This window comes from Gallinula chloropus, assembly GCF_964237585.1.
Source record: "Gallinula chloropus genome assembly, chromosome: 1".
Taxonomy (NCBI): Eukaryota; Metazoa; Chordata; class Aves; order Gruiformes; family Rallidae; genus Gallinula; species Gallinula chloropus.
This window is the reverse complement of record NC_140085.1, coordinates 65,763,874-65,789,871: the sequence shown is the minus strand read 5'-3', so window position 1 is coordinate 65,789,871 and position 25,998 is coordinate 65,763,874. Positions and strand designations below refer to the sequence as shown.

Genomic DNA, 25,998 nt, shown 5'->3' with positions numbered 1-25,998 from the left:
TCAGAGGTTTGCCCGCCTCTGCAAGGAGGGACCTGTTTCCATTCCCCCTATTTCTTAGGTCCCCTCTCTTCACCTGGTGTCAAGAGGGCAGGGGAGCTTCTGCTTCTTGTGGAGCCTCCACCTACTATATTTTCCTCAGGAAAGGTAGAGTTTGGATCCACCAAACTATCTCCCTCTCACTCTCTTACAGTGCTCAGCCTTTCAACCTCCTCCTTCAGCTCTGCCACCATGCTGAGCAGGTCATTTGCATGGTCACACCAAACACAGACATTGTCTTCATCACCCTCCAAGTGCCATGTTCTGGCACATTCTGCAGCTCTTCGACTGATGGCTGTAGTGAGGGCAGCTTTAACCATTGAACAGACATCTATTTTACTGCAACAGTGACTCTACTTAGTCCTCTAGATAGCACAGTAATAGTTCTCTGGAACCAGAAGAGCTGTAAGACTCGATCCAAGCTCTTCTCCATTCCAGCTTGTGAAAAGGAAGCCAAACCAAGATTTTATGCTGCAATCCAAATAACAACCTGTTTCAATTTTACTTGAGTCACATACAGGTGATTATTCAGATCTTTGTCCCAGCAGCCTTCAGAACAGCATAGACCAATGTGTTTCTGATGTCAAAGGAGGGAAGAAAACAAACAAAAAGGGATTTAAAAAGAAGTATTTTTTGGGCTCTAAGGTAGAACCAGCCCAAATATTCCCATTTCCCTACAAGAATAAAATTATTATTATTATAATTAAGGGCTAATTTAAGGAATGTACAGTATTTACAGCCATTCGAACTACACAAGAGATACTAAGTAATAGGAGAGCCAAGTAAAGGGAAGTAAGGACAGAGCTAGGAGGAGGTTCCCATGCTCTTTCCTATTGTACATAGGAGAGGAGTGAAAGGGAGCTTATAGCAGCCAGTGGGCTTGTCTCCCAGCTTAGCAGGAGTCAGGAATGCCCGCTGTTCCCATGGATGTGGGAATCAGTCAAAAGCAGGGTCTTCTCAGAATACATGAACAGATCTCAGACGAGTAGAGTGCTTTGTGTAAGATCAGAACAAGACAAGTTCAGCCCTCAGGCCGCTTTACTTCAGTTCACATATGAGCTGAGACCAGCTAATGTCTGTTCCCAAGTTTTCATCCTCAAGACCAGGAAAACTGATATCTAGAAGGATTTTGCTCAGACTGTCATTCATGGTGTCCAGGATCAGGCCCTCCATAAGTGACCGGTTTTCAGCCAAGCCAGAGGCTGGCAGTTCAACAGATGATTGCTTAGTAGAGTCACGAATAAAAGCTGGAGAGCCCATGAGGGGAGCATGCCCCATGTCACTGGCTTCTGTATTGAGCAGTTCCCGAGGGGACTCAAAGAGGGGATTTTTAAGGGGGGTGCTGTTAAAACTCAGCAAGTCCTGGTTCTCCCGTAGGGGCGTCAATGGCAGCTGAAGGGTTCTCACTGGACTGAAATCCAGCTCATGACTTCCCCTGGCTAGGGATGAAGACTTCCAGGGGTCAAGCCCTGCTACTGGTGGAGACTTTGCGGAGACTTTGCTGGGAGTGGAAGAAACGGGCAACTTGCTGAACATCTCCTTGACTGGTGTTTTAAAGGGCCCCTCTTCCTCCTGTGAGCAGCTGAGCTGTGATACACTCTCAGGAGGCTGGCTGTCCTGCAGGAACAAGGGGTCTGCCCCTAAACAGAATGAGTCAAAACCATTGTTTTCCGGCAAAACAAGCACTGGCTCTTCTGAGCAAGGCAGCACCAGGCGCTGTTTCCTCCTGGATCTGCCCATTTCCCGCCTTTCCCGCCTCTTTATAACCAACGTGTCACCCTGGGGGGGTGACTTCAGCAGGGTGAGCGGTTTCTTCTCCTTCGCGGATGACGCGGGGAAGAAGGCATCTGCCTCCTCCTTTACCGTCAGGGTTGAGGCGAAGGGGGAGAGCCAGTCATCCAGCTGAGAGCCTTCCTCCTCCTTTACACACAGGCTCTCAGGGAAAGGAGCCGATTCCTCCCCAGGCTGGGAGCTGCTCTCCTTCAGGGAATGGGTTGGGGGAAATAGGTCTTCATCACATCGACTCTCCTCCTTGACAGCAACCACGGGTGAAGAGGACGACTCTTCTGAAGAGAGTGACATCTGCAGAGAAGCATGAGGGACATGCAGTCAGCAAGCAAGGATCTAATCCACACAAAATCCAAATTATGGTCTAAGAAAAAAAAAAAAACAAAAAAGACTGGCACTAAGGACAACAGACCAGGTGAGAGGAGGATTTTCAGAAAGCAGTAACTTGATCTTTCTGTGAGATTGATGCAGAGAAGCCTACAGATCACATGGGAAGGACTTTAGCTAAGTGACTGGAAGTCACGTCCTTCGGAGCACTTCTGCTCTGAGAAACTTCTAGGAGCACAGGCAGGAGGACAGATTAATAGTTCTGGAAAATTGCAACCCCTGTGATTCCTCCTTACACTATTTAGACATGAAATAACAAAATGAACGGGGACAGCTTTCCCAGAAACCGAGAAAAAAAATGAGGTTATCAAAAGAAAAAGGCCACAGGGGAAGGACAAATCATAGCAAGACAGAACATAAAACAGCAGGCACACAAAGGAAAATAAGATTATGGTTAGACAGGATGGAAGAAATTAAAGCTTTACAATGTCTAAGCACACAAGAGCAGTCAGTGAGGTGCCAAGAGAAAGACCTGATTAATAGCTGTTTTTCTGGAGCCCAGACTAACTGGGAATTCCATAGAGCTGGCAAACAGAAGTTACTGCAAACCTCTGGGAAGAGGCTACGTGCAAATATACTTTCAGAAGGGGCTCCCTATGCTATATGTCTCCAGAGGTGTCAAAAATCTGAATGTTTTAGGGACAGAACAAAGCCATTTCTCCCATTCTTCTTTCTTCTCATCCAAGCAGTGGAGAAATGTTGTCTTGACCAATCCAGAGAGCCTCCTCCTCTAGTGAATTACAGTAACATCCTTATAACAAGTCAACTACCAGGTAATAGCCACCCTAGAGACAGAGAAGGACATCAAGGATTGTCACTGGCTAGTCCCTTAACGCGAGTTTACAGTTTCAGAGCACCTAGTAAAGATGCACAAAGGAAGCATATATAGAACAGGGTCCATAGAAGGCAAGAGCTATAGAAAAGGAAAAAAGGAAACCCAAACAAACCACTACCCAAAACCACAGCCTCCCCCTGCCCCACCCCTCCAAACAAACCAAAACCCCAAAATCCCTTCAGAAAAGCAGCAGCCAACCTTCGGAGCAATGCACACTCGCTTATTGCTCCGTAAAGCCTCTGAGCTGTTGAGAGATGCTCCCTGTGCCACAGAGAGAGGAACTTTCATGGAAGGCTGCAGGACAAGGGGCTGACTCAAAGGAAACTGGATCGGAACCAGGTAGGAGTTGATGCGAGGAAGTAAAGGCTTCATCTTTCGGCCTGGAAGGAAAAAGAATGGACTCACTAGCCTCTTGCTCTTCCTCTAGTACTTCATCAGTCTCAGGCATCTAACAGGAAGTCCTTCTAAATACTCCAAAATAAACACCCAGAGATAGGCTCTCCTGCATCCTCTCTAACTTTGAGGCTACAAATCCAAGCCAGAAGGCTTGGTGAACAAGAAGAGAGTCCTAGCCCTCAAGCTGGGGCAAGCTCTGCTCTCCCTCCGTTTGAGGGCCTAATCCCCTCCATCTCCCCATCAGATTCTCTGACAGCAATACTGTCTTCTGCTCCAAACCTGACAGCAGGAATGTAAACCTGGATAATGATTTCCAGTTCTACTCCTAAGGAAAATCTGGGGCACTCTCCCAGATTATGGGACTGATTCTCTTTGTCCTAAAGCTGATGCAGACACTCACGTGCATTCTGGGGTTCAGTTTTGCTGCTGCTGTTGCTTCCCACATTCTTCTGGGGATCAGGAAGATGCCGCTTTTGCTGCTGCAGTCATTGTGAAATAAGAAAAAAGGAGAAAAGAAAGATTTGAAGGGAAGAATCCATCTTTATTCTGCTGCCTCATTCAGAACTGCAAATCCAGAAGCCTGTGCTGCGCTAACACAGAGAAAGCAGCTGTTAGCACTGAGCACTCATGCCAGCTCTACCTGTGTGCCACTTGCTGTTTTGCAGCCACACCATTTCAAAGCCAGCTGCCAACAAAAAGCTGTGCAGAGAGAGGTGGCACAACAGGGCTGCTGCAGTTGCAGACCCTACTGCAGAAGTAACCTGGTTTCAGTGTCCTCAGTGCCTGAGGAAAGGTGAATAGGGTAGCTTTATTGTATATTGGAGCTGTATACAAACCATGGACCAGGTAGATGTTCAAGTGGAATAGCAGAGGCAACAGAGGAATCAAAAGCCTAATCAGATGGAAAAAAAGGCCAGGGCTGTAGCCGTGGCTGAAACATGTTTGATTGGCTGCTTGCAAATCTGTGATTGGTAAGAACTACTGAATGCAAGAGACAGCAAACAGGTTCATCCTTAGGAGAGCCACAGTGCAGCTGGGTTCAATGAAAAAGGAGCACAGAGACATACTCTCTTGAGCAGAGGTCCAGAACAGATTGGGACTGCTGCCATGGAGATGAGGATTTTGCCAGAAAACTGCCTGGGCTTGTTCTCTGAAGCCTGTTGGTGCCCATTGCAGCCTAACCTCAGCAATGGACTTCTAGTTGCTCAAAGCTGTACAGTTCTACCAGATGTAGAAAGAGCATATCATCTGAAGGCCATTAACTTTTGGGTTGACTCCTTTCCCCAAAAGAGTGTGCATGAACTGTATGACCGGGTGCAGCAGTGACACAGTCCCCCTCCCCAAGCCTCTTGTCCTTTCCTTCAGTGATTGGCATGAGGAGAACAGAAGCCCAAGCCCCAAGCCAGAGGGCAAGTCTTACTGATTCAGAGTGCTCAGGCGATGCTGGAGACCCCAAGTCCAGTGGCTGGTGGCAGTAAGGCGTTGAGAGGGGAAAAATAAGATGAAGTTATCAACCAAAGGAGAAACAAATGGGACATTTTAACTTTGCATATGATGAGCAAAATAATAACAAAATAACAACTGTATAATCTGTCCACCCACTGCCGAACACAGAACAATCTAAACATGCCCACACCAGACTCACAAGCTCTGCTTCTCCCACAGAACAGTACTCTCTGAAATACCTAGCCAGGATAGGGTAATTTCATCCTATGACTGTCTAATCAAACAGCATGGAAACTCCTGTTTGACCTCCGTGGAAAACTTGTTACTAGCAATTTGGATCAGGCTTATGTAAAGAGGTTGAACAAGCTCATGTGGCACACCACCTGAAGAATAAAAGCAGCTCCAGTTCACATGGACAGCCACCTTTTCTTTCAAATACAGAGCTTGTCTATTTGCCAAGAGAAATGGCTTCTACAAACAGCTGATGTCAGAGCAGCTTAACTTCCCTGTTACAACAGGGTTCATCCGACTAGCGAGGCATTTGGGACAGGCTGTGCAGTTCCTGCTTCCTTTGCATGAGGGTGCTCACCTTGAACACCTGGTCCAGCGTCAGGCAACGGTTTGCATCGGGGTGAATAGTCCAGAAGGAGATTTTACCGTTAGCGGACGTCTCGCGGACAAACATGTCGTGGAGGGACAGGTTGTGCCGAATGGAGTTCTGGGGAGAAAGGAGGGGAGACTGAAAAGCAGTTGTTTGTTATCAGCACAGCAGGACCTACCTGAGACATGACTGCCCTGGCAAGAGGGATTACATTACAAGGTGTGGACAACATGGCCCTTCTTATTCACTGCATATTGGCTAACCCTGTCATCAGTCTCTTACGTACTCCTGAGATCCCTATTCTTATTCCAGGGATCAAACATCCCATCATCTTGTCTAAGTGGAATGAGAAAAGGGACAGAAGTGGAGCAGGCAACATCTGGAACAAGAAGGTATTTGTGGTGAGATGTTTAAATTAACTTTCCTCTTGCTCAGGAGGCTGGGCAATAACTTAGTATTATGAGCCTTCTGAGTGAAAATGAAATCACCCTGTGGCCCACAGCAACTCAAGGGCCTGTTTGTTACCTTCCAACCTGGTTTAGCCACATGTTTAAAATATGGGAAATGATCCTCAATCCAGGTATAGATGTCCTTCAGAGTCATACGCTTCTTCTCAGTGCTGTTGATGGCAAACTGGATCATGGCCATGTAGGAGTACGGAGGTCGTTCTGATACCGAATCCTGACATGAGGAGGAGGAGGGGGTGGCAGCAGCAGTAGGAACAGCAGCAGCATCATCATCTTCTTCAGTCTGAGAGACAGGAGGAATGATACATGAGAACTCACAAAGTTGACAAGAAGGGCCATGGAACATCCCTGGATCCTCCAGGTTCTGCTATTCAAACCAGTAAAGGCCAAACTCAGGTTACTTAGAGATGGTGATGCTTAGTTCTTGCAAGTCTTCTGATCCACATGGGTTATTTCCCTATCAAAAGTTTTAGCACGTGCTCTGTTGTCTTCTACTTACCTTGATTCTTTCCTGAAGAGGCACATGGTTCTCTTTCTCTGTGTCTTGCTTCACAGAACAGGGACTTAGCCCGTCAGATCTCATCTTCCCCAGCCACTGGATGTTTGTGAGACTATTGTCCAACACAGAGCTCACTGTCTTGCCACTGCCTGTTGGAATAACAAGCCCATAGCTCTGCTTACTTGGAAGTAACCCTCTTCCCCCTTAATCTGAAGTGCCAAAGGCAGGCACACTTCTAAAAGAGGTATCCCTCTTTTAGACAGGGACAAGATGGTATTGTAATGCAAACATTTCTTGTGAAAGGAATTCAATCTCAAACTCCTGTTTTCACATAAGTCTGCCCATTTTCTAAAAAAAGCTTCAGCCTTAAAAACAAACATCCAAACCAGACTATTGCTCTCAACCAAAACAGGACAAGGCTGATCCAGTACTTCCAAGAATTCAAGTGATTTCAGTTGAAGGATAAGTTTAGTAAGCAGAGGCCAAGGAAGGTCGCAAAAAACTCCAACTGAAAGACTTATTACAAGACCCAAGCCAGAAGCTCAGATGTCTCCAGGTTTTGGCACTGCAGCAATGAAAACCACCACAGCTTAGTTATTTCTGGTAAGGCCGGTCGTAGCCACGCAGCTGTTGGAGCTGCCTATGTGTTCCTGTCAAGCAGCACTATAGTGTGGAATAAGATTTGCTACTACAGCCCAAGAGCCACATAATTAAGTTACAAATACAAATCCTGTCTGAGCAGTGTTTCCACCTAAAACCCATCCCACTTCTAACATTTATTCAGCAGCTTCATGAGACAGCCAAGAAGGGAACAGACTTGCTGCTTAGTAAAGGATGGGAATCTTTATCAAAGCTCTTTACCCTAGTCAGTGGCAAAACATTTGGGCCCTTTAGGTTATTTTAATTCAGCCATAAACCTTTTGCTAAATGAAACTTTTGTTCCTCTAGACCTGATTTCCTCAAGCCAGGCTTTCAGCAATAAAATTTAGCTTTGCTGTACATCTTTATATGCCATCTCTTTCACAAAACCATATCCACTATGATCCTTCAGATATCAGTGTGGATGTGTAGATTATTTGAATCAAATCCATAGCTATTTTGTAATCAGCTATTCAGTTTTCACTGCTGCATACCAAGACCCAAGCACTACACTTCATATCTCTTTGCCTATCTTTCAGGACAGAAAAAATAAAAAAGGGTAAAGATCACATACCGTTGCTCTTCTGCTCCTGTCCAGCCACAGAATCGACTCCTGAATGCCAGAGCATCGTCCCTCCTGCAAGACCAGATGACTGGGTAACATTCTTGTCTCTTTCTTGATCACCTGCAGCTTTGGTTGCTGCACTAGGTTTCTTCTCTGAGGGGAGATGCTGCGATGGTGTTGGACCTGCCGAACGGGACGCGCCCCCGCTGCTGATGAGAATGAACTTGTTGGGCCCGTTGTTGCCACATTCCTTTCCTTTGGCTGTCAGCGCCGCTATGATGCTCTGGATATCAGCATTCGTAGGTATGGCCACCACTTGTGTGTTTGGCATGGTAGGGTGGTCAATTATCTTTATCCCTGCTGGGAACTTCTGCAGGCCACAGTCCGTTTTCTCTCTAGGCTGGCTGTTGTGTTGGTCCTCCTGGCTGTGCTCCTGCTTAGGAATCTTTTCATCCTGGCCACTGTTCTCATCTCTTGCTGAGGTACTGGAAGCATCCTTCTGCGGGAGGGTCAGCTTCCTTCTCTTGAGAATCAAGGGCCGGCAAGGGCTGGTCCTCATTATTGATCTAGGCAGTCACTCTCCATTGAAAGGGACAAGAACAAATACTGCAAAACAAAAGACACAACATAAGAGTGCAGGGGGCAGGAACAGCTGGGAAAGGTGCAGCAAATCACCACGGGCCTCCCACAGAGCAATTGCTACAAAAGCTAGAAACAAGGAAGGAGAATTAAAAATTAAAGCATTTAATGAGGTGGACAAGGCTACTGGAGAATAGCACGGTGCCCCCTTTATCCACAGCTTGTGTAAGCAGGACAGGAGAGATATTCGCAGCGTTAATAATTTCCATCACAAGTTGGGAGCCACAGAGTACATAACAATGAGGGAGGCGCGTACGTGTGCTTATGGAAAGGGAGAGCAAGACATAGCTGTAAAATGACTTCACCAGCACCAGCCAGTAAGCTGGGGGGGGGGGGGGGGGGGGAGAGAAGCTAGAGCACAAAAATAACAGTCCTGATTCTTACATCTCCCTGCTGTGACCAGCAGATCACACGACCTGAGAAAAAAGGGAGTTTAACAGTCGGGAAACAGAGATTGCCCTGAACGCTACAAAGGCACGCAATAAACACAGCCTAAGTTAGGTGCTTTAAAATAAAAGCAAATGCTTTAGTCATTCCTTCTGTAGGTTTGTCAGGAACCAGATGAATTCATCATTGGGCAGCACACACATTTAGATTATAAAGCAGAGGCGATAAGATGCAGAGGTACTGCTCTCAGCGCAAGATGCAGCACATCCCTTCGGAGAACATCACTTACAAACACCACGCCATTCAAGGAGTTAGGCGGAGGCTGTCTCTTGCAGCAACTACACCAGAACAGAAATACACAAGTTGAACTGGTTCATCGTTAGGGACAGCAGGCAAAATAGAAATAAATAACAAAATAAAGGTCTTTTCTGTTCACAGGTTTGGCCGGGCCGGTTAATCAACAAGAACGTCCTGAGCAGGGACCACCTGCAGAAGCACTGACCGGGAAAAGGCCGGGGAGGCAAAAAACGGAGTCGGCATCCTAGCCCAGGGAGCCGGCAGCCGGGCCGTCAGGTGCTGCCCAGCAGCCAGGAGCCGGCAGAAGCGTTCGGCTTCTCGCGCGGGCCGTGGCACCCAGGGACGCGCACGGCCCTTCCCTTTCGGCGCCGCTCCCATAAAGAGAGAACCCCGCAAGCCAGCGGGGACAGAACCACCCCGAGCCGGCCTCTCGCAGGGCGCGGCCCCGCAGGAGCGGGCCGCTGCCTAAGGCGGCCTCAAGCTCCCCAGCAGCGGCGCCGTGTGCGCGCCGCCCCGGGGGAAGCGATAAAGGGCTCCCGGCTCCTTCTTCACCCGCTCCGGCCCCAGCCCCGCCACCCCCGCGGGGGGGCTCTGCCTGCTCCCCCCCCCCCCACGGCCCCTCCGCCCCAGCCCAGGCACTTCCCTCGCCCAGCCGCCCTGCGCTCCCTGGCTCGGCTCTCCCTGGGGCGCGGCCCCTGCCCCTAACCCCCGGCGCAGGGGCTCCGGGGAGCGGGAGGCGGGCGCCGGTCGCGACTCACCACCTCCCCGGCCGGGCAGGGAGTAGGGATGAAGGCGGCAACTCCGGCACTTCCGGCCCCCGCCAGCCGCGCGCGGCAGAAAGTCGTTTCCCGGTTTGAATTTGGCGCCCGGCGACACGTCGGCGTCACGTGCCGGCCCGACCCAACGAGAAGGGGCGGGGCCGGGGCGGGACGAGCCAATCAGCCGCGGCGGCGGCGGATACGGATGTGCCGGTGACCCGCAAAAGGCTGAGGTCGTTGAGGTTTTCGGCGCCGCTTCAGCAGCGGCGGCTCCCCCGGGAGAGCCGCTGTCGCCCGCCCCGGTACGGGTAGCCCGGGGGGCCTTCCCTTAGCCGCGCCGCCGCGGGCCGGTAGGCTCGCCCTGTGCCCGGGTACCGGCCGCTGGGGTCGGGTGATCCCTCGGGGAGCTTCCTCGCTTAGCGGGTGCCGCGGCTGTAGCCGGCTGGGGGGTGGCGGGGCTCCCCGCGCCTTTGGTAAGCGCTCCGGTCGTTACGGCGTTTGGTAGGCGAGCGCGCTCCTCGGAGCGGGCTGCCTTTAAGGCTCCCGGTCTGGGCGAGCTCCTTTTCTTGGTGGGAGCGTTAATTCAGTGGTGCTGCGGTTAAGGCATTTGCCGGGTGAAAAAATAAAGGGAGAAGGGAAAAGGAAAGAGAGATCTGTGGGATGCAGGAGAGAGACGCTGGGTGTGTTCTCTATTTAAGTACTAAAGCCTCTGAAGTTAAAAAGGATAAGTAGTTAGCAGCTGGGCATGGAAAGGTTTCTGGTTATCTTGGGCCTACAGCATACTGTGGCATCCCAAACCAGTTTTATGGGTTAAATGGGAAGAGCAAATGTTTCTGACCTTAAATTCCTAGGCTGTGCCTGGTCTTTGACTAGACCAGATACTGAGCTGATGTGAAGAAATTGTTTCTCTACGCTTTTCTTAATAGCTGACTTGACATAGCTGGTTCAGTAGGTCAGCCACCACAGTTCCCCCCCCCCCTTTTTTTTTTTTCATTCTTTTCTCCTAGTGTTGTGAACTTCCTTAAAGTTTCAGCAATTAAGGCCATTCTACAAGCAGCTGGTTCTGTATTTTAGTCAGGCCTTGCAGATGGATGTCTTTGAAATTACTTCTAAAATATCCATATAAAGCAAAACGCTTGTGTGAGTTTGCTTGTCTTGTATATTTAAAATATCTACCTCCATAAGAAACTAATTTTTTTCCAGTAATGTCAAGTCTCTCCCAAAGACCAATTAAGAACTCCTTGTTGCAGTTGGGAGCACTTGTTTTGTTTGTGTCTCTGTGTTTCCCCCAGTGTGGCTGGCTATCAGCTTGCTTGGAGCTTTGGAGCATTTATCTGTTAGCCTGCTGTGCATTTCTAAACCTATGTGAAATTTGACAGAGGGTTCCAAAACTGCTGGTAGGAAAAAGCCTGTGTGAAGACAAGTACGCTGTACTGTTGCATAAAAATTTTACTTCTGTTAAAAACTTTTCAAACAAGTTTGTCTTCAAGCCCGTTTATTTGCCTCCTGCAGATTTGAGAGCACTTTAGCATCTCATTGGGGTACTTCCGTCTTCCTCCAATTGGCTCTAGCAAGCATCATGAGGTTTCCAAGTGGTTTTACCATATCTTTTGATGCCTCGGAAGAAGAAATGTACCCACAAGGCCAGGAAGGCAGAGCTGGTATTCCTTGAGAGGCCACGAGAGGGACCCGTCCATTGCTATGAAACTCCACTACTTTCTGCCGAGAATCCAAGACGTGTTCCCACAAAACCTGTAGACCAGAACGTCTCTACTGCCTGGGTTGGTATAGATTATCCTTCCCCCTGCGTCACACAGCGACGGTTTTGAAGTTTCTCCCGTGTGTCTCAACAGACAGATAGCTGTCCTGGATACCAAAAAGTTGTAGCCCAGACCCGAGTTCGTTGTAGGTGCCTAAAGTATAAATAAGTGCTTTTGAGTTGCATCCTGCTCTAACTACAGCTGCTAAGCTCTTGGTGATTTGGGGGCACAGAATTGTGTATGGTGTACACTGATTAATATGGCTGTATTACTGAAATGCTAACTTCAGTTTTCATGTCAACTGAAAACCCTACACAACAACATTAGGGGGATTTTTATTTGTGGGGTTGCTGCTTGGAATAACTGCTGAACTCTAAACGAAACGGGTTAAAGTACCTGGTGTTTAAATCTGACACTGCTAAAGGTAGAAAATGTAGGCTTTCACTTCAGGATGGTTTGTTCTAATCTGCCCTCTTTTCCTTGCTGTGCTTTTTGAACACTTTTCCTATCACTCTTCTGATGGGCTTCTTTTCTGGCCTGAAAAACACTCCAGGGGCTGCTTGCAGTGTCCTAAGATATTCCTTATATCATATAACCTAACATGTTTTGTTTGGGTTTTTTTTTTTTTTTTTAAGCAAACAGGGGCTGCAAAGACAGATTGTTCCTATACAACAATAGTCATCACCTGGGGGAGTTCTGGCTAAGCATTATTGCTGCTTGCCTCGTTGCTCCACTCTCTGCTCTTCATAATGCAGGCTCAGGAAATGGGGCTTCAAACCTACACGGAACATTCCTTTGTTCCTGGTCACCTGGAGTTATTTTTGTGATGCCTTAACCTTGAAGTAGAACAAGTTAATTTTTTTTCCATTTTAATCTTTTTATATATATATATATGTATGCCCAAGGCAGTTAGCTTTATGGCTTCTGAAAGACTTAAGTGAAATAAATGTTGTGAACAAGCATTCTTTTTGTTTGGAAGTGGTGGAAATACCCACACTGGTACTAAGCTCTTTGATCCCAACTGCAAAATTTGGAATTTTATTCCAAATGTAATTAAAATTTTGATTCCAAATCAAATGTAAAGTTTACATTTGATTCCAAATGTAAAATTTGTTTGAAGCTATCAACACTTAAACTGCTAAGATATTTTCTGTTTGAAAATCCTGGTAGGTTTGTAGCTTCTTGTGAAGCATCCTCTACAGTGTTTGTCAGCTTGTTTCAGTGGCAACACATTTTTTCTGCTTCTCTTCTTTGGATGTTATCTCTAAGTTTTTGATCCCTTCTTTACTGCTATGCCCCTCCACTGGTAAATCCCACCCTATATGTTCTCTGAAGCCAGGAAGCCACATCCTCAAAGTCAGTGGTTCACCCATGTTCTTTTAAGTATGTGCAGAATACTATGTAGTAACTTAGGAATGCTGAAAGGGATCTGCAGTTACTGTAGCTGGAACCCAGTTTGTTGTGTTCTGACTCTTTTTGTTGCTACTCAGGAAGATAAAAAATACTGTAATAAAAGGATTTCCAGGTTTTGTGTAAGAGCCCATAGCTTTTTGAAGACACAGATTGTTGAGCTTTGACCATCTTCTATAGAAAGTCTGTTTTTAAGTGGTTTTGGGGTCATCTGTTATTCCAGAATAAAGAGATTAATGATGTTTTGGGGGAAGTTCTGAAGGTCTTATTAACATAATATAAGGTGATGGAGCTAAGTGGGTATCCTTTAAACCATTTCATATTGCTCTCAGTTCAACCTCCACCTGCTCAGGGAGACCAAGGGTGTAGTTCATTGAACATATTCAGAGTTATGCCAAGATGCAAAAGGAAACCAGATACAGCTCTGAACGGCTTTAAATCTGCAGGGGTTACAGAACCAGACACCAGTTAGAATTTTTCTAAAAACCTAATCTTGAGTGCTTTTTAAGTTGCCAGAAAATAGCTCACTTGCACCCCCATCAATTTTCAGAGAAGATTGGCTGAACATTGAAGTTAAAGTTCAGAAGTATCTCCTGCTTAAGAGCTTGGTGAATGATGGGTTTTACCCACTTAATGAACACATTGAAAAAAGATGGGATTAGGTGTGGGAGTAGAATCAGGCTGGCATTCCTCTGTCTGGAGAAAGCTGTTGGGGTGTTTTTTTCTTATTACTGTGTCTTTGCCTTCAGGTATGCCCGCAGTTTGAAACAACTGAGTCAGCGGTGGTGAAACCACGCCAGAAGAAGCGTTGTGGACCTCACAAACCCCAAAATCAGGATGCTAGCCACAGTGTGCTTCAAGCAGGAGGAGCTTGTCGAAGAGCCACAGCCTGCCGATTCTCTCCTTTAACTTTTGAGAATCCAGAAGGACATGCAGTCCCCCCTCTGAATCGTCCTAATGGCTTGAGGAAGAACACAGCAGCAACAGCTGGCATCCAAGCCAAGAGCCTGGAGAACTGCAGAGCCTTGTTACCTGTTCCCCAGCCTGTGGAGCCAGAAATCTTTAGTCTACCAGATGTGGAGATCCCACAGGTGCCTCCCATAGGGAACTGGGAATGCAGCAGCGCTCTGCCACAAACCAGCAGCCCTGCCTGCCACCCCGAGAAAGCCCTGGCGTTTGATATTGATCCCTGTGAGCGAGAGGAACCGGCAGCCGTGCTGGTCGCAGACACTCCCACACACCAGTATGGAGTGAAGGTTACTTGGAGGCGACGGCCTCGTCTAATGGAATGCCTGCTGGAGAGAGGGAAGCTGAGCGCTGCTGACGTCATGGTGAAGGTGAATCCCGAGCTGGCCAGGATACAGGCCGATGCCTGACCTGGCGGGAGCAGTAAACTTGGTGTGCGCAGAGACGGGCCCGGATGGACAGCGTGACTTCTGCGGACCGGGAGGGAGATGGGTAGAGCCCAGCCCTGCGCCCTGGCCGGCCGATCCCCCTGAAGAACGCCGCGAAGGCGCGGGGAAGCCTTTTCCTGGGGGTGAAAGGGAGGCGGGAGGGGGCCGCGGGCAGCAGGCCGGGGCTCGGGACGGCTCTGACAGTCGTCCCCCCCCCCACCCACGTACGTGGCTTCCCGCCGGAGCCGTCCCTCTGCCCGCGGGGGCGGGCGGCTCGCGGCGCCACGCCCGGCGGCGCGCGCAGCAGCGGGTGGGTGGGTGGGGGGGCGGGCCCGGCGCTTAACCGGCCCGCGCCTGTGCGGGGATAGTTCCACCCCCCTGGGAGAAGCGCCGTGGCCAATAGGCGGGCGGCGTGCAGCGCCTTCGGCCAATGGCGCCGCGCTTCAGTACCGAGTTCCGTTGCCAAGGGTAGCGGCGAGACCGGGCGCGGTGGCTGGGGCCCCATAGCAACGGCGGGGCTCGGGATGGAGAGCGTGAGGGGCCGGAGCGGTCCCGCCGGCGGCAGGTGAGAGGGGCCTGGGTTGCGCGGAGAATGTGAGCCGACACCTCGGAGAGGCCGGCCCGGCGCGGCCTTTCCCGCTTCGGCTCCGCTGTCCGGCGGGCGGGCGGGCGCCGTTTCGGGAAGGCGGCGTCTCCGGGAGCGAAGCCGACCTGAGGTAGCGAGGGCTGCGCGGAGCTCTGCCTCGCCTCGCCTCGCCTCGGAAACGGCGCCGCGGAGCTCCTGGCGCTGGGTGGAGCGGCCGCGCAGCGGGGCCTGGCCGGGCAGAGCCGGGGGGGAGGGGGGGTGGGCACGCGCTGCCTGACCGCATCCCGCCCTCCTCTCGGCCCGGTGGCTCCGCGCCCGCCTCGCCCCTCAGCGTCCCGCCTCCTGCACCGCGCCTGCGGGTTAAACTCGGTCTGCGGGGCCTCGGCCCGCGCAGTGCGTGTGGCTGGGCGCCGCTGCGGGGCGGCTCGGCGGCGTTGTGCCGCTCCTGGGTTCCTAAGGAAGCTCCCGGGGCGGGGGGGGTGGGGGGGGGGGTGGGGTGCGGTAACGTGCTCCGTCTGCTCTAGCGGCGGGAAGGGAAGGGAGGGATAACCGCGGGGGGCTTAATGGGCGCGTTAGGAGAGAGACAGCTGCGAGCTTCGGGGAAGAGGCCGTGCCCGTGGCACCTGAATGGCTCCAAACCAATATAAGCTGAAATGAAGCCTGGGGAGTACAGGCAGGCAGTGTAAACGGGTTTGGACGGAGTTAGCGTGACTGTAAAAACACGGGAGAAAGTATCTTCTGTGGCTCTGATGTCTGGATGGGGATAGGAGAAGCAGGCAGAAGCCTAAAGTTCCAGCAGTTGAATTATAATGAATGTAGTTTATACAACCCCTTTCCTCCCCCCCCCCCCCCCGTATTTATTTATGAAACATTTGGTAATTTTAATGGAGGGCAGAAGAGGCATTAGAGTTAGAAGGGGTCGTGTAATCACTTGGGTCCACAAAATATGCTGTGAAACATTAGAAGACGGCTCTTTATCCAGACTTTGAAGACTGGGGTTTGTATACCAGTTCTGGAAACAGGTTTTTTTAAAAAAAACTCCGATGATTAGATGCACATAAATTCTCTTGCATAGATATTAGAAGTTTGACAGAGTTGAAGCTACAGGAAATGATGCTGCTCTTCTGATAACAGCTGTAAATTGCTAAACATTTTTACCTGCATAATTAAAGCTATCTCTGTAAAAGCATAACAGTGGTGTCAATTCAAACCATAGCTGCTTCCCTCCCACCCCCCAGTTTATCAATTGAATCAAACAATCAATTTTCTTAACTGTCTCAGTCTTTGTGATTAAAGTAAGAAAACAAGAATACGGGAACCTAAATAAATGTATACTTTTTTAAAATGGATCCTTCAGGCCTATTATTTTTAGGGTCTTACTCTGGACTTAGCATGTTCGGCAGCTGTGTAATAAACTGCTGGGAGACAGAAGACTGCATCCTGAAGAGGATCTTTTCCTGGAAGAGAACAGTTAAATTATCCATAAATCGCTAATTTAGTTGTTAGAATTCTAGTTTGGTGAAATAAATCTCAGTTGTTCAAATAGTGGTTTGTATAAAAAAAAAAGTAAACATTATACATAATAACTGGCAGCCCAGGGTGATGAAGGTACTACCTGTAAAGTTTAAGAAAGTTGCACCTGAGAACCAGTTGGCATGTAGTTTTGTAACTGTGGTTAGGCACCTGAGATGTTGGCTTCAGGCCATCTCAGAAACAGGCTGTCCCTTGAAACTGTGGCATTGTGTTAATCTACTACTTGGGCATCAACACCGTCTTCCATTTGAGGTGGCTGCAACTGAAATTGCTCAAGTTCATTTCAAAGTTTGATTGACTTTCAATAGACAGGGTGCAACTGCCTTAATGCTTTAGGAAATGATAAGGTTGATAGCACTTATCAAAACCATGGAAAAGCACTATATCTTCTCCATTTGGGAAAGTCCATTTTGAAACTTAAGATGAAATTAATGGCATTGAATACAGCAGAAGCATTCAGGTAAAGTAATTTGAAATCATTGTGAGATTTTGAAATACTGAGAAGGGCATTTGGTTTCTATGGTGTTATGTATTTTACAGTCTTGGAGACTGAAGTTATTTTGCAAAACCTTTTTGCACAATAATTATGTGGTGTACAGGAACACTGAAAGCTTCCCACACACTGCCTTCTAAACATGCTTCTGACTTGCAGATGGCATGTATAAATAACATTGTTTTCAAGGTACAAAAATCTTCACTGAGTCTACAGAGACGACAAAACTGTCGACTACAGTGCTTTCTCCCATCATCTGGATGCTTCTTGGGTGACTCCAGCCAAAATCCCTTTCTGTATTTGAAAACAAACCTTAGTGTAGTTGGGATGGTTAGTGATCTTGGTGGCTGCTGGGCTTGACTGTTTTGGATAGGTGCACTTTAATTACAATTTTTTGGGGAAAAAGGCAAAATGCTTTGCTAATGATTTTAGCCATATTTTTAATCCAGAGAAGATGGAGAAGTTTAAATTTCCTTTTAAAAGCAATTATCATCTCTGTTAGTCCTCGGGTGGATTTGTTTGGCCACAGGTAACCTTGAAATTAGTCAGCACTGTTTTGTAATTCCCAGGATTTATAATTCTGCAAATCTTATATAAAAGAGATTTGGCCAAATACCTTGTTTGCTTCATCCCTTTCAAGTATGAATGTGAATTATATAATCTGTTCAGAATCACAGAACCACTAGGTTGGAGAAGACCTTTAAGATCATTGAGTCCAACTGTTCCTGTGCTATGCTAAACCATATCTCTATGAGATAAACTTGTGTTTTGTAAATGTGGTTGAGATGTAGTCCTAAGAGTACAGTTTTGAAAGAAAAGAAAACTTTTTGTGGCTGCAGTTTGATGCCCCTGCTCTCAGCATGAATGAAGGGGGAATCGCCTCGCTTCCTGTGATGTAGACAGCAGGGGCAAGAGAGAGAAAGTAGCGATGCTGTTACACCTGTCACTCAGATGTCCAAATATAACTTGAAATCCACTTGGTAGCTACAATTATTAGAACAATGAAAGAGTTTTCTTATAGTTGAATCTTGTTTGCGTTATCTCTTCATTTTTTTAACAGGTTCTTCTCCCAATCTCTTAGAATTCAGATTTTAGGTTACTGAAGACCCATCTTTATAGAGACAACTATTATTTTTGGTCTTCTGCTTATTTTTTTTTCCCTTAACCAATGTTAGCATGGTATCTGCAAGAGGGACAAGTGCCCTGATTTCAGACATAGACATTCATAACTCTATTGGAAAGTTTCTGCAGCCAGGCATGCACTGGAGTAGTTCCAGACTCCTGTCACTGAGACATGGGTGATCTCCAAATTAAAACTGTCAATTGTGTTGCAACTGGGTCACGGGATGAATTCTCTTCCAGCTGGCTTTGCTGGTATGATCAGAGCGGTTGCCTTGGACTACTGCAAGAACACTTACCCTTACTTCTGTTGTTGTTTAAAACATATTTTCTGTGGGATGTTAGAACTCTAACTGTACTACTGTTACAGAAGTCAGCAGTCACTTCTGTACTCCGTTCCCTTTCAGCATTCTTAGGTGAAATCTGAGGCAAAGAAGAACAGTCTAAATCTAGCAGTGGTACCTTGCTGAGTCACCTAGTTTGGGATGGAAATTATCTTTTGCTGTTTCTTTAATGGCTTCCCCTTTCAATATTTCAAAAACATATATTTTTAAAAAGGCACTGGACTAAAAGCCCACAATCAGTTCTAGAGTGTCACTTCAGAAAACTCAATATATGATCTTTCCACCACTCTCAGTCTGAAAGACTGCAAAAGAAGTCCCTTTTGTGGCATGAAGTATGACATGCTTATTTCCAGGGTTGTTATACAGTCTTGTTTAAGCATACCATGTGCTGGTTTTAACTGCTGACTTTCTTGTTAGGAGGGAATAGGAACTGCTTTATGTTCCACTTGTTTCATTTAATGCCACATGACATTAACAAAAGTGACAGGCAAGGTTTAATAATTCACAAACAGAAGATCATAGATGTCAGAATCCTAAGCCCCTATGGAGTTTGCTTTTGCTCTTTCCTTTGGTAGTAGAAGCAAATTAAATGACCCTGGAGATTTGGAGTGTGTAGTTACTCCAAGTAGAAGGAGCTAATCTTTGGTGAGTTGATTTTTGAATGGCAGTACAGTAGACTGACTCAGACTAGACCAGTTCTGAGCTCAGAATTTAACCTCTTCATGATGCTTGCATTCCAGCTGAGTTTTCTTCTAATGGCCTATGTTCTTTATTGTCATCTAGCTTGTGCTGCCATACACTCTCAGCTCCAGGCTAAACCGTGCCAGGTCTCTTAGCCTCAGGTCATATTGTTGCAGTTTTGTGAGGCTGTGCTGCCGAGATGGTTTTTGTAAGCAGCAGTTAGAGTTTCCTGCCAGCCTCAGTGTAAACTTTGGGCAATTCAAGGCCAAAGTCATGGCCCGAGAGATAGTCGAGCGCCTCTGGGAATCACATACAGGAGAAAACAACCCGGAAGCAGCTGCATTTTGCCACTGGAGGAGGGAGTGAGAAGATGTAAGGAGCTGTGCAGACCCCAAGGCTGGGACAGGGCGGGGGAGGAGGCGGCCCAGGTGCCGGAGAGAAAGATGCCCCTTGCAGCCCGTGGAGAAACCCATGGAAAAGGCCGAGACCCCACCTGCAGCCCATGGAGGGGCTCCAGGCTGGATGGAGCAGGTGGAGATACAGAGAAGACGCTGTGACCCTATGTTGGAACAAGCCCCTGCCAGCACTTACAGCCCATGGAGAGAAACACAGACACAGAGATGAGAGAGAGATAGTTGCACCTGAACAGGTTTGCTGGGGGGAGGCTTGGAATCCTGTGGAGGGCTGGGACTGAGAGACATTGTGATGAAGAGATAAAGCCCTGGGGAAAGGATTCACGTTGGAGAAGTTCGTGGAGGACTGTCTCCTGTGGGTGAGACCCCACGGTGCAGTAGGGGGAGGGTGTGGAATGAATGCCCCCTTCCTCCCCAGCCCCGTCCGAGAAGGAAACCAACTTGCAAGGAATGGACCGAAGCCCCCATCTCCCAGTCCCTGCCCCCCTCTGCTGTGATCAGGGGGAAGAAGGGAGTGAAATCATGACTAGAGTGAAGTCTGCTGAGAATGGAGGGGTGGGGGGAAGGTGCTACTGAGAACCCCATTTTCCCCAGTCCTTGCCCCCCCTGTGCTGTGAATGGGGGGGGGGGGGAAGAAGGGAAGAAGGGAACAAAATTCTGACTAAAGTCTGCTAAGAAGGGAGTGGTGGGGGAAAGTGTTTTAAGATCTGGTTGCATTTGTTTTAAGATCTGGTCACACTTCTGACTGTGGTTTCACAGTTCTTTGTAGTGTAGTGTAATAAATGAGGTAGTTTTCTTTCCTTCGCTCTGTGTTGAGTCTGTTGTGCCCATGTCATTTGATGACAGAAGGATCTCTCCCTGTCCTTACTTTGACTCCTGAGCCTCTTAATATATATTTTCTCCCCTGTCCAACTATGAAGGGGAGTAATAGACTGGCTTTGGTGGGCGTCTGGCCTCCAGCCTGGGTGAAACCACCATATATATGAAAGATACTTCAGTCCCTTAATCAGCTTTTTGACTCTTGGGTGGACTTGTTCCACTATGTCCATGTCTGTCTTTCATTGAGGAACCCAGAACTGGACACAGCACTGCATGTGTGGCTTTGCCAGTGCTGGGCAGAAAGGGAGGTGATTCTTCCTCCTTTTCCTAGTGCAGGCAAGGAAGCTGTTGGCCACATTTGCCTTAAGGGTTCATTGCTGGCTCACTGTCAACTTGCTGTCCACCATTATCAATCCATTTCTCAAAAAGGATTCTCCTCTACCAGCATATGCTTTGTTCTTTATCTCACTATAATCAGCTTTTCTCCCACAGACACTTCACTTCTCAATGTTTTGTTACTTTACCATCAAGTTTGTGTTTAGTTCACCTGTCAGTCTCCTGCCATGGTAGGCCTTCCTGTTTCAGGGTATGTTTGTGTAGGTACGTAACAGTGCAGAGCATATCCCACTGCATTTGTGAGATGGTAATTTCAAACTAGGGCTCTGTGCTTCCAGAGATGCCACTGTTTAACTGAAGATGGGGTGATTCTTCTGAGCAGGCAAGGCAAAACGACCACAGCATTTCACTTTACATTACAAAATCACTGGAATGAGTACTGTAAAGAGAAGATAAGTTTGTGTCTCCTGTACTGATAGATACTCTTTTCTGCATTAATTCAGCTGCAGTCAGCCAGCATTAGACTGCATTGCTATTTACCTAGTTACATTTGGCATGTGACCAGTCACCCTGAGACAGATGCATTTTCACAGAAACTCCTTCAGGCCAAATGTAGTGTGCTCTTGCTGAGCTGTTTTAATCTGAACAACCTGTTACTTTGAGCTATGCTTCACTTACTATTAGGGTATTGTGCATTTTATGGCATTATTGCATTATGCAAGTGTGGTGAATGTGGTGCTGCAAGGATAGGTTTGGATTAAATTTGCTGCCTGCTTGGCTTTAGCCAACAAAAGTAAATGTGAACCTGTTCATGTTTTATAACAAAAGATTTTTCTGTAGCATGTGTATCGGACTTTTTTCTTGAACTCCTTTCTTCAGCACATTATTCCTATTGCTCTGAGGTTTTAGGGCAGCTGTTTTGCCACAATAAAGGCAAACAGGCAAAACATACCCATATATTTACATGAAGAATATATGTATGTATATACACACAAAGCTGGTTGTTTGGGGTTTTTTTTTTCTTCAGAGTACCAGCCTTTTTAGGTTTTCTTTTTGAAGGGGAAAGGTGTTGTGGATTGCATGGTTTTGGCGTGCTTCTAGTCCATGTGACTTTAAAAACAAGTACCTGATAATTCCACAAGGAAGTTCCATTTTAAGCACAGAGGTAGGTAGAAGCAGAAGTTGTAAATGTAGGAGACTAGCTTGCCTTTATGTTTCTTTAGGATCTTGAGTAAGTTGTAAATTGTTTGGGTAGTTGCTTCAGGTTCTTGGAACATGCACTGCCTGGAGGGTTCAAGTGTATTTTAAAATGAGGTAGGACATAGATCTAGATCACAGAATCACAAGGTTGGAAGAGACCTTTAAGATCACTGAGTCCAACCATTCCTGTGCTAAGCTAAACCCTATCTCTAAGTACTTCATCTATCCTTTTTTTAAACACATCCAGGGATGGTGACTCAACCACCTCCCTGGGCAGCCTGTTCCAGGCCCTGACAGCTCTTTCAGTGAAAACAACTCTTTCAGTTTAAAAAGATGCTTGTCTTTCTGCTCCCCTGCCCTGGCAGTTGACTTTTTGTTCTTATTAGTTCTTTTTATACTACTTTTTTTCAAATATTCTAAGATATCTTCTTCAATCTGTATCACATTGGACACAATCTGTGTATTAAAGCACATCCAAGGCAGTCATTATTCACAATATTGTATTCACTCATTTGGAATTTTTTCCCAAACTAAGCATTCGCTGTTGCTGTGTCATTGTTCCCACATTATGGTCAGTAGCTGAAAAAGTTGCAAGACACATTTTTTGAAACCTTTCTCAAAACAGTATGCTATTGCCTTTTGGAAATCTGCATGTTCCTTTGGTATGTGGGGGAAAATCAAAGGTAAACCTGACTTGACTGGAGAAGGGATTATTTTGATGAAGAAGCCAGACAGAGACTAAAACTTGCCGTTATTAAAATACCGACTGCTTAAAAATAGCTTAGAACGGAAACGCTGATGCAGCCTGAGCAGGGTCACTTGGCAATGGATGTGGCTGATTCACAGCAGAGCCAGGTTACCGTGCAAGAGTTAGTTACTGGTAATGTTCTTATGAAGGGATGTTGCAGTTTTGCAGGGCTGTGCTGCTGAGAGGGGTTTTGTAAGCAGCAGTTAGAGTTTTCTGCCAGCCTAAACTATAAACAACGAGCAATTCAAGGCCAAAGTCGCAGCCCGAGAGATAGTCGAGCGCCTCTGGGAATCACATACAGGAGAAAACAACCTGGAAGCAGCTGCATTTTGCCACTGGAGAAGGGAGTGAGAAGATGTAACGAGTTGTGCAGACACCAAGGCCGGGACAGGGCAGGGGAGGAGGCGGCCCAGGTGCCAGAGAGAAAGATGCCCCTGCAGCCTGTGGAGAAATCCATGGAAAAGGCCGAGACCCCACCTGCAGCCCATGGAGGGGCTCCACGCTGGATGGAGCAGGTGGAGGCATAGAGAAGACGCTGTGACCCTACGTTGGAACAAGCCCCTGCCAGCACTTACAGCCCATGGAGAGAAACAGAGACACAGAGATGAGAGAGAGAGATTTGCACTGGAACAGGTTTGCTGGGGGGAGGCTTGGAATCCTGTGGAGGGCTGGGACTGAGAGACATTGTGATGAAGAGATAAAGCCCTGTGGGGAAGGACTCACGTTGGAGAAGTTCGTGGAGGACTGTCTCCTGTGGGTGAGACCCCCACTGTACAGCAGGGGGAGGGTGTGGAATGAATGCCCCTCCGCACCCCTGTCTGAGAAGGAAACCAACTTGCAAGGGACGGACCAAAGCCCCCATCTCCCAGTCCCTGCCCCCCTCTGCTGCGATCAGGGGGAAGAAGGGAGTGAAATCATGACTAGAGTGAAGTCTGCTAAGAATGGAGGGGTGGGGGGAAGATGCTGCCAAGAACCCCATTTTCCCCAGTCCCTGCCCACCCTGTGCTGCGAATGGGGGGGGAAGAAGGGAGCAAAATTCTGACTAAAGTCTGTTAAGAAGGGAGTGGTGGGGGAAAGTGTTTTAAGATCTGATCATACTTCTGACTCCGTTTTTTCACTGTTCTTCGTAGTGTAGTGTAGATAGTTTTCTTTCCTTCGCTCTGTGTTGAGTCTGTTTTGCGCATGCCGTGGATGACAGAATGATCTCTCCCTGTCCTTACTTTGACTCCTGAGCCTCTTAATATATATTTTCTCTCCTGTCCAACTATGAAGGGGAGTAATAGACTGACTTTGGTAGGCGTCTGGCCTCCAACCAGGGCTAAGCCACCACAAGGGTAGAACGTCCTGTGTTTGCAAAAAGAAACCCCACCAACCACTCATTTTTCTTTGGGAAAGGCAGAAGAAAAATCCTACTCCTCACTCCCATGGATGTTAGGTTATGTCTTTCGCCAGAGATGAATTATTACAGTTGGGTCAGTTGGAAGGAAAGCGGGTGCCACTTCTCCCTTTTTTTTTTTTGTATTGGAAAGTAAATTACAGATAAATTTTGTTCCTTAACCAGTTTTTGAGACAGTGTTGCAGTTTTAGTTTGGAATCCATATTTTGAAAAATAATAATTCTTCAAATATCTCTTTTCTACAGCTTGTTTTCCTTCATAGCTGTAGTTCAGATGGAAAGAACAATTCCCAGTAAAGTTCTTTGGAGAGTTAAGAGTAAAAACCGTTAATACCAGCTGACTCTGAATTTCTTTCAAGTTGCTTTTTCTTACCCTTTTACAGCTAAAAATACAATCTAGTAGACAAAGATATGTGCCACAAGCCACGTTCTTCTCATTCCCTCATTCTTAAGTTCTGGGAGTATTGCTCAGACACAACTGCTGGTAACACATTTATAAACTGTCCTGCAAAGGAAAAAGGAGTTCCATGAGCTTTGATAGACTCATAATGGAAGCAGCCCTCTGTAGTGTGAGATATGTGGGTTATTTGTGGAGGAAAGTGATGTTAGTTTATTGTGCCTTGTAGTTCCTTTAAAGGAAATAGAGCAATGGAAAGAGTTAAAAAATTTAAGGAGCTTCACTTTGAATGTATAGGTTCCTATATCCAGCAGTGTTGAAAGTACTTGTGTTTGTTAAAGGAAGGATTTATGTGTTAGACTGATAGAAGATATCGAGCTTGTTTCCTGTAACACGTTGAACTCAAAATCAAGTCCACTTCAGAATGAGCTGAAAGTTTCTGCTGGATACTTTTCTTGGATCCCACTGCCAAGATTTTAATTTCTTCCCCATAACTGTGCACAAACAGGTGGTACTTCCTGAATTTCTCTCACCGAGACTTCATTGCATGTACAGTGCTAATACATGTTCTAAAAAAGCTTGTAAGAGTTAAAAATCAAACCAAGATAAATTTATTGGGTCAGATTTTCTTTAAAGTATGGCTGGGGTCTGTTTCCATCAGATAGTCTGACCTTCTGTTATAGTTTTGCGTGGCTGGGTTCTGGTGGAGAAGGGGGGGGGCTGCAGGGGTGGCTTCTGCAAGAAGCAGCCAGAAGCTCCCTGCAGGCCCCAGAGAGCAAACACCAGCAGGCTCAAGGCTGGTGTCACTGCTGACCAAGGCTGAGCCCATCAGCAGCGGTCACAGTGCCTCTGGGAATTACATTTTAGGGAGAAAATAAACGCCACAAGCAGCACATTTTGCCACACGTGAAGGGAATGAGCAGATGTACAAAACTGTGCAGGCACCAAGGGCAGTGAAGAAGCTGGGGGGAGGAGGCACCCCAGGTGCTGGATAAAGAGAGTCCCCGGCAGTCCATGGAGAAACCCATGGTGGAGCAGGTTGTCCCCCTGCATCCCATGGAGAGGCCTAGGTGCTAGGGAGACGCGTGAAGGACGCTGTGAGCGCATGGGAAGCCTGCATTGGAGCAAGCTCCTGGCAGGACCTGCAGGCTGTGGAGAGAAGCCTACACCAGAGCAGGTTTGCTGGGGGGACTCATGACTCCATGGAGGACCAGGATGCAGCAGCTTGGGCCTGAGAGACTAAGATGTAGTCATAGAAATGACTGCACCCCAAGGAAGGGACCTACACTGGGGCAGTTGGTGAGGACCTGAAGCGCCATGGGAAAGGTCTCACATTGAAGAAGTTCACTGGGGACTGTCTCCCATGGGTGGGACCCCAGGACCCCTCACTGGAGCAGGGGAAGAGTGTGAGGAATTACCACCACCACCCCCAGCTAAGAAGGAAACCAACTCGTGATGAGCTGACCAGAACCCCCATCCCCGTCTCCCCCTGTGCTACTTGGGGGGGGGAGGGGGGGAGGAATGAAGAGAAATTATGGATAAAGTTGAGTCTGCAAAGAAAGGAGGGGTGGGGGGAAGTGTTTTAAGATCTGTTTTTACTTCTCATTATCCTACTCTGGTTTCTCTCTGT

At 47.5% G+C, this 25,998-nt stretch overlaps 3 protein-coding genes across 3 annotated transcripts in view; 2 read left to right on the top strand and 1 right to left on the bottom strand.

The window, feature by feature from the left end:
* Window positions 1–1,074: 1,074 nt before the first annotated feature.
* Window positions 1,075–8,218, bottom strand: FOXM1 (forkhead box M1; the record flags this gene model as incomplete). The annotated part of the gene is made up of 8 exons (XM_084270219.1): window positions 1,075–2,118; window positions 3,245–3,426; window positions 3,843–3,921; window positions 4,863–4,907; window positions 5,478–5,606; window positions 6,015–6,239; window positions 6,456–6,604; window positions 7,669–8,218. 8 exons carry the CDS (start codon window positions 8,216–8,218, stop codon window positions 1,075–1,077), a joined length of 2,403 nt encoding a protein of 800 aa, XP_084126345.1.
* A 3,135-nt stretch (window positions 8,219–11,353) lies between these two features.
* Window positions 11,354–14,286, top strand: RHNO1 (RAD9-HUS1-RAD1 interacting nuclear orphan 1; the record flags this gene model as incomplete). The annotated part of the gene is made up of 2 exons (XM_084264519.1): window positions 11,354–11,521; window positions 13,660–14,286. 2 exons carry the CDS (start codon window positions 11,354–11,356, stop codon window positions 14,284–14,286), a joined length of 795 nt encoding a protein of 264 aa, XP_084120645.1.
* A 542-nt stretch (window positions 14,287–14,828) lies between these two features.
* The window catches only part of TULP3 (TUB like protein 3), a gene marked incomplete at both ends in the record, with an annotated part of 33,168 nt that continues 21,998 nt past the window's right edge, over window positions 14,829–25,998 (top strand). The window contains one exon of the mRNA XM_084279576.1: window positions 14,829–14,869. Coding sequence (XP_084135702.1) covers window positions 14,829–14,869 — 41 coding nt within the window. The remainder of the gene's footprint in view (window positions 14,870–25,998) is intronic.